Source organism: Ctenopharyngodon idella, chromosome 13 (assembly GCF_019924925.1).
Source record: "Ctenopharyngodon idella isolate HZGC_01 chromosome 13, HZGC01, whole genome shotgun sequence".
In the NCBI taxonomy this organism is placed as follows: Eukaryota; Metazoa; Chordata; class Actinopteri; order Cypriniformes; family Xenocyprididae; genus Ctenopharyngodon; species Ctenopharyngodon idella.
In genome coordinates, this window is record NC_067232.1 from 27,405,950 (window position 1) to 27,418,031 (window position 12,082).

The window sequence follows — 12,082 nt, forward strand, 5'->3', positions numbered from 1 at the left end:
TTATTATTTTTCTTACACACAATCTAAAAAATGCTGGATTAAAAACAACCCAAGCTGGGTTGAAAATGGACAAACCCAGCGGTTGGGTTAAATGTTTGACCAACCTGCTGGGTAGTTTTATTTAACTCAACTATTGATTAAAAATTACTGTATTTCTCGCTTAAAATGAACTCAAATTATGTTGGAAATTAACATTTATTAATATGTTTAATAAATGAACATTGTTTAATGAATAATAATTAAACAATAAACATTAAACTGCTTATTAATAAATGTTCACATTTTGATTATTATTGTTTCCTCTAGTAATTAAGTGTTTGATTTTTAATTTCCAACATATTTTGGGTTCATTTTAAGCCAGACATATAGTCATTTTTAAACAATAGTTGAGTTAAATAAAACTACCCAGCACGTTGGTCAAACATTTAACCCAACCGCTGGGTTTGTCCATTTTCAACCCAACTTGGGTTGTTTTTAAAACAGCATTTTTTATTTAGGGTGCATTATATAATATTATATTGACGTAAATAGATCGAAAGCATTTTTGTTTAATATCTTAAACCTCTTTGTACACCTGCATTAAAAAACTTTTTACTTCAGCCTTACACAAATGTATAATATAATTCTGATAATTGTCATTTGACTACTTTGCGGGCAAATTTCATTTGCATATTTTCAGTTTCTTCAGTTTGACTTTTCTGAATGTACAGCAAGTTCTTCTTTAAGACACATTTTTACAGATAAATCAAATACAGGAATACAAAACAAAGCGTTTCTTACCTTCAAATGCGAGTTGGGTTTATTCTCACAGCTGACACCCACTATTTTAGGCACTTGTGTGTTGGAAGTTGTGATGTTATTGTTGTTGTTGTTATTAATATTCTCCGAGTTCGTTCTTATCTTCTTCAGCTCCATCCCTGGAGTCAGTCTGTCCTTCGCAGCCTCCATTCGGCTGGAGATGGTGATCTTGCGAATGGATCTGGACGCAGCGTTCGGAGAGACTGTGTTTCTGTTCAGGTGGTCGTCTTCATGCGGATGCTTCGCCGGGACTGTCGCGGGTCCGCAGCGTCGATCACGGCCGAGATAAAGAGACACCTGTTCGTTCAGGTGCCTCAGTTTGCAGTTGTCCGAGAACGTCCGGTTTGGCAGGTAACCATCTGGAACCAAGTCCGAGCACTTCGGCACGGCTGGCGCTGAGAGTTTGGTCCCGATGGTGAAAGGCTGGATTTTCCTCACAATACTCTCCGACATGGTTTAGTTCAGTACGTGAATTTGGTGTCTAAATTAAAAAAATAAGAAGTCCGAAGTCCAAGAAATGCACGAAATCTAGTTGTCCACCTTCTTGTGCATGTTGAGAATGCACAAGACGCAGCCCAGGATGGCCTCCTTGGACTCCTGGGAACTGAGCCGGTCCCAGATGTGGCGCAGCACGGTGCCGAGGTGGCCAGCAGCCGCCGTGAGGCTTCTGCGGAGGAGCTGCGCGGCTGAGGCTGCTAATCTGCTACTGAAGAGACTGACAACCAGAGAGCGCAGCAAGAGGAAAACGGCTGGCATGCTGCCTGACTGCAAAGAGAGAGAGAGAGAGAGAGAGAGAGAGGGAAGGAGGAGGGGAAGCTTTCGTGAATGAGGGATGAAGTCACTGGACTTCTGTCAGAGCATGTGCAAAGCGCAGGCGGGAGGTTGTAAAGTCTGGCTGTCAAAACTTCCTCTCTGACTGAGAACAGAGGAGCCTGGCGATAAGAGCGGGACGGCGGAGACGGCAGGAGACCCCTGGGTGACCCTCGCGGGCAGACAGAAGCGCTTACCTTCGAAACGTACTGTAAATATTTAAAAATAGCAGATCGGCATGTTTTCCCAATCTTCGCATTCCAGAGATGAGAGAAGACTCTTGGTTTCAGTTAAATTCGGAGCATAAATAAGCTTCTGATGTGCGCTGAAAAGATCTGCAAAGAAGATAAACGCTGGGGTTGTGCTCGCGTCGCTGTCTGCTCTCAAATGAAGCTCTTCAGACTTTCTCCTCACGTCTTTGTTCTGGGCCTCCAACAGTTGTCTCAACAGGTTTCCTGCCCAATGAAAGTGCACAAGCTAAATTAAGCAGAGGAATGACATGTGTTCTGAACAAATGATGCCTTCAGGACTGACCTTTCACCCTTGTGACTACAGTGATGTAAGGGCACGTGTGGAGCTGACTAGTCACATTTGAACAGCAGAGAAAACAACATGGAGTGAGAACGCAGACCTGACGGGGTGAAAGCCTGTGACAGAGGAAAGTTGTTTAAGAATGCTTGTTTTAAGTATTAAACTCTGCACATCTTGCTACCACATAGCCACACATTACAAACCACTCTGAAGATCTTAGCAACTACATGGAAATAGGGTTGCCAACCGTTCCGTATATTACGGAATCGTCCCGTATTTAAGGCATCAATGAAGCGTTCCTTATGAACGGCATACGGAACGCAGTTTGTCTCCTCTGCCGGCTGGTCGCTCCTACTTCACGGGGCTCTACGCTAACAAAAAAATTTAGGAGCAAATTAAAAAATTTAGGAGCACTTTCCGATCAATAACAGACATTAACTTTCCCATTACAGGGTGATATTTTCCCCTTTAAATTAATTTCCAGGGGCATTTTTACCATTATAAGAGCATTTTTTTCTAAACTTATTAAATGTATGCATCATATTTCGTCAGTTTCTTAAATTAAAATAGAAAATTTGTTTTTAAATGTTAAACAAATAAATCAGTTAGAACAATAACACCCAATGAGACTGTTACCAATCAAAAGAAATCATCAAAAAATCCATCTTTGCACTGCAGAAGTGGCACAGAAAGTATTATTTTAGACATATTTATAGACTGTTTCATGCAGCTCATTTGTAAATATAATTTTTTGAATTTAGAAATATGTAAAAAATGAAACTTTAAAAGTTGGATATTTAAGTAAAAACAGTCTATGTAAAGTGTAAATATGAAAATAAAACCACCTGTAGGTGGCGGCAAATCTTAACGTGCGAGTCATTCATTCAGTCATTCAAAACGCAGATTCATTCAAAACCACCGTTTCTTGGAGATGCGCAACAGTTCTGGTGTGGCTTTGTTTGAAACTATTTTCACGAAATAGAGCTAAAACAGACAGTATTGTGGCTAAAATGTTAAGTCACTTAAAGGAACACTCCACTTTTTTTGAAAATAGGCTCATTTTCCAACTCCCCTACAACAGTTTTCGAATCCATTCAGCCGATCTCCGGGTCTGGCGGTACCACTTTTAGCATAGCTTAGCATAGTTCATTGAATCTGATTAGACCGTTAGCATCTCGCTCAAAAATGACCAAAGAGTTTCGATATTTTTCCTATTTAAAACTTGACTCTTCTGTAGTTACATCGTGTACTAAGACTGACGGAAAATTAAAAGTTGTGATTTTCTAGGCCGATATGGCTAGGAACTATACTCTCATTCCGGCGTAATGATCAAGGAAATTTGCTGCCGTACCATGGCTGCAGCAGGCGCAATGATATTACGCAGCGCCTGTGACCCACTGCTTGCACAGTAATGCCTTGCAACCATTGAAACATTTGTGAGAGACGCTGCGTAATATCATTGCGCCTGCTGCAGCCATGGTACGGCAGCAAAGTTCCTTGATTATTACGCCGGAATGAGAGTATAGTTCCTAGTCATATCGCCCTAGAAAATCGCAACTTTTCATTTTCTGTCGGTCTTAGTACACGACGTAACTACAGAAGAGTCAAGTTTTAAATAGGAAAAATATTGAAACTCTTTGGTCATTTTTTAACGAGATGCTAACGGTCTAATCAGATTCAATGAACTATGCTAAGCTATGCTAAAAGTGGTACCGCCAGACCCGGAGATCGGCTGAATGGATTCGAAAACGATAAAACTCAACTGTTTAACTCTAGGGGAGCTGGAAAATGAGCCTATTTTCAAAATAAGTGGAGTGTTCCTTTAATATCAACTTGTTTATTGGACTTGTTGGTTGCAACAACATTTAGTTCAAACTTTTAAGTGCCATTGTTTAAAAAATGCTATGTAGGCCTATCTTCCTGACAATTTATTTATTTTATTTTTAAAGTTTATGGTTTTGAATAGGGGTTGATGTTTATTATCCATTGGTGTAGCAATATAGAAAATGGGTAAAATTCAACAATTTGAACATGAAGCCACATTATATCTATGGATTGAACCATATTATAGGGCCTTTAAAATGAAGATTACAAAAGAAAAGTTTATTAAGAATGAGAATATAGACGGACATTGAGATATCTTTAATATTTTTAGAATTACAGACACACTAACTTTGGAAAAACCATAAACCATTAAACCATATTGGGTCTTAAAAATTAGGGAAAGAAAAGTTTGTTAAGAATTAGAAACTAAAAGGATATTAAGGATATCTGTAATAGGTTACAGAATGCAAACTTTGGGCGAAAAACACAGAAGTGCTTTTGCCATGCATTTTTGAACTGTTGGCAATATAATGCAACAAGATTACTAAAGTCAACAGATTTAACTAACAGGCCTACCTATCTCTGTGTAAAAATAAATAATGATGTTGTTGTTCTAAAGTCATTTTACCCCCTGCAATCTGACTCCAAATCTCAGGTGAAAATTGTAATTCTGACCCCCCTCTACAAAATATTGGATTACTCAGTAAATATAAATCCATTACATTTAATATTTTGGCTTTCTTCTTCATTTATGTTTGTCTTCAGGAAAAAAAAAATAAAATTGAGCAGGGAAAGTTTCTGAAATTTGGTTGATTTTGACACGTAATTACCCAAATGTGTTTATGTCTGAGAACCTTTTATACATCTTTTATACACATTACTTAACTGCAGATACTGAAATGACATACACTGTGTGGTACAGTACAAATATTTTGAGTGTCCCTTATTTTCCTATAAAGAAACACGATTGTCCCTTATTTTCCTTTCCAGAAGTTGGCAACCCTACATGGAAATGACCTGCAATCACCAAGAACATGCACTAGCAACTATACTTAAAACACCTTCAAATTGCAAAGCAAGGCCCCAGCAACACCTAAAATAATTCAAATCACCCTAGTAACCCCAAAACACCTTATTCTGCCTAGCAACGACCTAGAACACTCTAGGAATGCACTCAAAAAAGCAAAGCACCCCAGAAACTGCATATTAGCAATGCCCTATCAACAACCTAGAACACTCTAGCTAGCAATTCCCTAACATCATCCAGATTACACTAGCAATAGCATAGCAACACCCTAGCAACCTCCTAAAACAGTGTTTTCCAACATGGGGATTTACGAGGGGTCGCCAACCTCACTTTAGTTTGAGGGTTAAGGATTTTGTTTGTTTGTTTGTTTATTTGAGGGTTAAGGATGAAACGGTTAGCTACCAGTTTGACTATAAACCGACGGATACTAAGATACATCGTTATATCGAGATATTCGCGATATAAAAACGCGACGATATGTATCGTTGATGTAAACGATATGACTCGCAATGTAGTTAGTTTTATCCAAGACTCACCTTGCTCTTCCAAACACAAATGAAGATATTTTATGAAATCTGAGAGATTTCTGTTTCCTCCATTTAAAGTAAATTTCTAAATTTCCCTAAAATTTAAAAGATCTAAAAAATAAAAAAATAAAAAAAATAAATAAATCAAGCAGTCTAATCCAAATCCAAGTCTTCTGAGGAGACACAATGCTTTATATGATGAACAGATTTACAACGCACTTACTGTAGTAAACACGGACGTTCAAATGTATATAAGACTGAGTAAATGAAGAGAGAATTTAAATTTTTGGATGAACTAATAAAGTTCGGGAATAGCCATTTTGCGTCGTTTTGCGATTATAACTGTCGTTGATCATCTGAAGCGCATGCGCGCTGGACCAGCTCTCCTCAAAGTGAAAGTGCGAACATCATTTAAAGCGGCAGTCCTCGAAGTGAAAGCATAATTTTACTCACCGTATCGCATTTTTAAGATTGAAAGCGTTTTAGATTGTTTATTCTTATCATGTAAGTGTATAATCTGCACACGCGGCTTGTCTGTAAGAGATTCAACGAATGCCTGCATTGAAAGTGCGAGTGTAGGCTACTGCGTTATTAAAAACGAATATTACATAGTTTCAGTAACAGTACTATTTAAACTACTATATTTAATGTTGAATATAATGTATAATAATACAATGGGGCATTATTTTGGGATCCAAATGTCTGATTTTACCAGTAAAAAAGGCTGACATTATTTAGTATTCTGTATTTTCAGATTCAGAAGATAAATATTTTTATTCTGGTATCACCATTGTTTTACTGCTTTAAGAAGTTCTCTCTTAGGTTTCAGCTATCCTAATTCTAATTTCATGTTAAAATTCAGTTTTATTGTTCAGTGACACACGTGAATTGACCCTTCGCCAGTTTGATTGACAAGTGATCTAACCAATCATAATGCCGAATCCGCCATTTTGTCCGACAAAGCAGTCAGGAGTTAGAAGATTAACCTCGGTGGACTTGAACTTGAAAAATGGTGTGTACTGACATCTTTCCGCGTTTGAAACAACATTCCTTCTGATGTTCATTCATGTTTATTTGATGCTATAAATGAACTAGTAGGAAGAGATGATCGGTTCACGAGCCGCTTGAGCTGAGGCGCTACAGCAATCTGTCACGACACATTAAAGAGCTACAAAACGGTTTTTTATTGTGTTGAATTTCTTAAAAATTACACATTTGAAAGCTGGGACTTTGTTTCATATCAGAAGTAACCTGCTCTGTCTTGTCTGTCGACGTGTTGTCAGTGTCCTCTTTGCTCCGCGATGTATTTTTCACTATTGTGGGTGACGGCGCCATGGCTTATCGGACAAAGCAACAGTAATAAGGGGGGTGGGTCTTTGCGAAGGTCAATTGTTAATTTACATACAGAAGGTTCGAATAAATCTTGAAATCTTGTAAATTCTTTATTAAGTTGTATGTACAACTAAGTCATTGAAAATGGTTAATGTTTTGAAAATAAATATGTTATTTGACTTTGTTTAATTTTTTAATTTTGTTCAAAATGTCGCGATACGTATCGAATCGTGAGCTGAGTGTATCGTTACACCTCTAACGGATAGTATTAAAGTTTAATATTTTAATATAAAACACACTACCAATGCCCTAGAAACCACCCAAATAACTGCATAGCAATGCACAGAAATCTGACTCTTCAATATGGAAACACTCTAGCAACCATCCAGAAACACCCTAGCAACCATCCAGAAACACCCTAGCAACCACATAGCAACATCCTACAACTACCCAAAATACCCTATAGCATCATGGCGGTGAGTTTTTCATAGGCATATTTTTATAAAAAGTAAAAATCTCGTTAGCTCTGCCATTAGACCCGGCCGTCACACATGATGTCAGTTTTTACGAGGTGTCGTAACAAAGGCTATAAATCTCTCACTCGCTCACAGTAAAAGTGAAGAGGCGATGATGAAGGACTCTGAAAGGAGAGAAAGCAATATTATTGTCAGCACAAAATCATGATGGGCACAATTTACAAAATATCTGAGCAAAAGCATCTATTCTTTAATATCTCAGTTCTTCCTTCAAGCCAGTAATGAGACAGAATGGGGAGGAAATGGGACACTTTTGTTAACACCTGCAGAAGGTTTCAGAAGACATCTGAAGTCAAAAGTCACTTACATATCCGTACTTTATACTCTCAATTGGAGATGCACCAATGTATCGGCCAATAATCAGTTCAGCCGATAAAAGCAATTATTTTATCGGCCATTGGCCGATTGTTTAAAAACTGCCGATGATCAGGGCCAATTATATCCTGTCAATCGAAAATCTCTCGTGCTGAATTTAGGGCTGTCTAAGTTAACGCTACTTTCTAAAGTCAGAATTGCGAGATATAAAGTCAGAATTGCGAGATATAAAGTCAGAATTGCAAGTTATAAAGTCAGAATTGCATGATATAAAGTCAGAATTGCATGATATAAAGTCAGAATTACGACTTTGTAATTTATAACTCACAATTTTTACTTTATATCATGCAATACTGACTCTTTTTTTCCAGAATTACAAGTTATAAAGTCAGAATTGCGTGATATAAACTTGCAATTATGAGAAAAAAAAGTCAGAATTGAGAGTTTTTATCACGTAATTCTGACTTTATAACTCGCAAGTCTGACTTTATATCACTCAATTCTGACTTTATAACTCGCAAGTCTGACTTTATATCACTCAATTCTGACTTTATATCACTCAATTCTGACTTTATAACTCGCAATTCTGACTTTATATCACTCAATTCTGACTTTATAACTCGCAAGTCTGACTTTACAACTCGCAAGTCTGACTTATACTCACTCAATTCTGACTTTATATCACTCAATTCTGACTTTATAACTCGCAATCTGACTTTTATGCACTGCAATTCTGACTTATAATCTCGCAAGTCTGACTTTAATCACTCAATTCTGACTTTTATTGCAATCTGACTTTATATCTTGCAATTCGGACTTTATACTCGCAATTCTGACTTTATATCTCGCTTGTTTTATATCTCGCAATTCTGACTTTATATCTCGCAATTCGACTTTATATCACACAATTCTGACTTTATATCTCGCAATTGACGCGTTATAACTCACAATTCTGACTTTATATCACGCAATTCGGACTTTATATCTCGCAATTCGGACTTTATATCTTGCAATTCTGACTTTTTTTTCCTCAGAGTTGTGCGCATATATCTCGCAATTCTGAGAAAAAAAATTCAGAATTGTGAGATAAAAAGTTGTATACAAGTTGTTAATTTTAACCTCTAATATTATAGTAATGTACTAAATAAGAGGGTTCCCTGTATAGTTTATGGCATTAGTTGGGACATTTTTTTCCTTAAGAAAATCAGTATCGGCAGATATCATTCTGAATAATCGGCTATCGATTATTGAGAGCTCCAAATCTCTCTTTTCTCTTGAGCTTTGGACAATCAAATTTTCATTCAGGTTATTTCAAGCCTCATTAAATACTTAAAAAAGATGTTTTAACATAAATAGTTTAGCATTTCACCCATATTTTAGGATTAGGCATCTCATTTAGCAGATCCGTCAGTCGGCAGCAAGCCATATTGTTGTGAACCTGTTATGACATGGTTAATGACTGTTGTAAAAGGCTCTGGTTTCACTATGAAGTCATCCACAGACAGCCTTTAATGTGTTGCAGCTTGAACATCAGAGATAGATCCTATACATGAGGAGGGGCCGCAAGGGAAATAGGTGGAGCTTTGAAAACGCTGGGTCTTTATTTCACATGATGCCGCACCTCAAAAGCCTCCGCTGTCCTAATATTACAGTTCTTAGGCAAGATTGTTAAAAACATATTTGCGACACACCAAAACATATTTATCTGCACAGGCATATACCAATAAGTCTTGAAGTTATTGGTTCAAGGAACTGTGGAATGAGGTCACTGAAATTCAACTAAGGTGTTGGCCATATATTTCCTCAAATGTTTCAGTACGGTTTAAATTTATATAAAAGGCAAAATAATTAGCAGAAGAGAGTTTGCAGAAGCTGGGTTTCATTAGAAAAGTTTACAGACATATAAATTGAAAGATGGACCTGAACCATACAGACAAAAACATCACAGAGACTTGAGGGTGCAGGCCTATTTAGACTTGGGGCCTAGCAACCACCCAAAACACCCTAGCAACACCCTGACAAACACCCTGGCAACCACTCATAACATTATATAAATGCATTAATAAAAGATTTCCGATGTTTTATAAGAAAATACTAGAAATGGTCTTCAGATAAAATCCTACACAAACTTTTTTCAGAACATCTTAGAAACTATATAGCTAACTCTATAGCAACGCCCTAGCAACCACTTACAGCACTCCAGCATTGCGGCAGTGAGTTTTGCACTTCAAGGAAACACAAATTATTTTATTTATTTTTTTTGAAAATTACAAAACTAGTTAGGCTTAATTTACTCACTACTTAGCCACTATGTTAAGACTGTTTCTTAAAGAGGTCATGAACTGCATTATTTTATCATTTTATAATGTTTCCTGGGGTGCACTTATAATGTTAGTATGATTTTTACATCAAAAATTGTCATAATTTAGAAATAAAAGACATTTTTCCTACCCTGATTTTAGCCCTCTGATTTGAACGCTCTGTTTTAAGGGGCGTGTCTGCTGTGAGACTTCAGTGTAAACGCCCACTGCTGTGATTGGCTGATATCTTTGCATATGGAATGGCACAGTATTACTCTCTCGAAAACTTTTAGCACGTTTTTACTATTACAGCTCTCAAGCTTTTGGCACGAGTCCAGAACTCAGTCACTGATAAACTCGCACTGTTTGATTGACAGCTCCAGCGATTGTAAAGGGAGCGTTCTTTGATCGATTTCTATATATAATTTAATCACAGTTTAAATAACAGATTATTTTCATCCTTCTAAGAGAAACAAGGTGAAGTTGAGCGTTTAGTCACTGGTTTGATTTACTGACACACAGACAAAGATCATCTGACTGTACATGAATCATTAATATCAGATCAGGCATTAGAATGAACACAGTTACTGACATGTTGTTGCATTACTGTCGAGTCCATATCGTAAAAGTCTGTTTGCAAAGCCTGCGCCGAAATGCGATTGATTTACCAAAGAATCCACAGTGAAATGTACCGAATACAAATAAATAAAGCTCAACTGAGACATTCACATTGTTGAAAATAAATAACCATATTCCTGCATTAGGATCCTTTGAAAGGTAATGTTATTTTAGTCCTGTATCGCTCTTCTCTCCTCCTCATCTCACTAACACACCAGTGGGCGGGGCTAACGCTGCAATGATGAAGTAGGCCTTGATTTCTTCTGTGGAGGCGGAGTTTCACCTATCTATGACAGGATCAGTCGTTAAATGGACCTGGTGTCAATAAAAGCTTTTATTGGACTAACAAGGAAGTTTTCAGTTCTGAAACTTACAGGATATTCTTATATTACAATGACCTCTTATATATCAAAAGCTCAAAGAAAAAGTTGATTTCTCAATTCATGACCCCTTTAAGAACTTGTTTGACCAACTAGCAGTTACATAAGAAGTATACAGATCAAATTAGACAGATCTACATTTTTATGTAACTCACTTAAAAAAGTTATGACCTTTCTTGAAGAAACAAATCAGATGACTAACTTGTAAGACACGTCGAAGCAGTTTATGCAACTGGGCACAGGTCTTAGTAGTCTTTAAACTAGGTTTTATCTTTAGTACTATTTAAAAACTGAAAGGAAAATATTTGTATAAAGAAACGAAGAGGCAACGCACCAAAACCCAGGACTAGAGTGTCGTCTTTAGCACATGAAATAAGCGTAGTGTGCGGATGGTTCTTGTTTGAATAAATATCTTGCTCATCTTTTAACATGATCCACAGCGGGGAGCTGCACTGGGCTAGATGATATCATGCCCTCCCAAGATGATGATAAAAGACATGCAGCTCAAACACCAGGCCTGGCTGGCAGAAGGTGGGCTTACATGAGCTTTACTGCAGTCAATAAACGCAACAATCTCCTCTAAGATGAGCAATGATGTCATGCCGTGACTGCTCTCATCAAAATGTGTGGTTGGATGTTCTTTTCTCTGCTCTTTGATTGCTCTCCTTCATCATCAGGCTTTGGTTTGGGGGCACAAGGCTTTATGATTACAGTAAATGAACTTTACTGTGCTCGCTCGCATTTTCTCCTTTGCATTTACCCCCGAAATCCCCCATTACAATAATGTTGTGACAAAAGATATCATTAGTGTAATGTGAAAAAATCGTATTTATTTAATATGCAGAGTCTTGCTGACTTAAAAAAAAAAATAGTGCAAATTTTACTGTATTACAACAGTGAGAGTAATAGAAATTACAACTCAAAAATAAAATAAAATAATTAAATTACTCAAAAAAATAATGAATTATTAGAATTGGGGGATTAAATTGTCATAAAAAAAATGCAAAAAAGCATTAATAAAATATCCTGAATAGATGACTTTCTCTACAAAACAAAAATAAAAAATAAAATTACTCAAAAAAAA

General features: G+C 37.0%; 1 protein-coding gene across 5 annotated transcripts in view; it reads right to left on the minus strand.

Moving 5' to 3' along the window:
• Positions 1–1,450, minus strand: part of LOC127524779 (spectrin beta chain, non-erythrocytic 1) — a 57,621-nt gene extending 56,171 nt beyond the window's left edge. For all 5 annotated transcript variants that reach the window (XM_051916652.1, XM_051916655.1, XM_051916653.1 and 2 more), the window contains exon 1: positions 781–1,450. In XM_051916652.1, the coding sequence (XP_051772612.1) occupies positions 781–1,251 (471 nt within the window). In that variant the 5' untranslated portion in view covers positions 1,252–1,450. The remainder of the gene's footprint in view (positions 1–780) is intronic.
• Between the last annotated feature and the right edge of the window lie 10,632 nt (positions 1,451–12,082).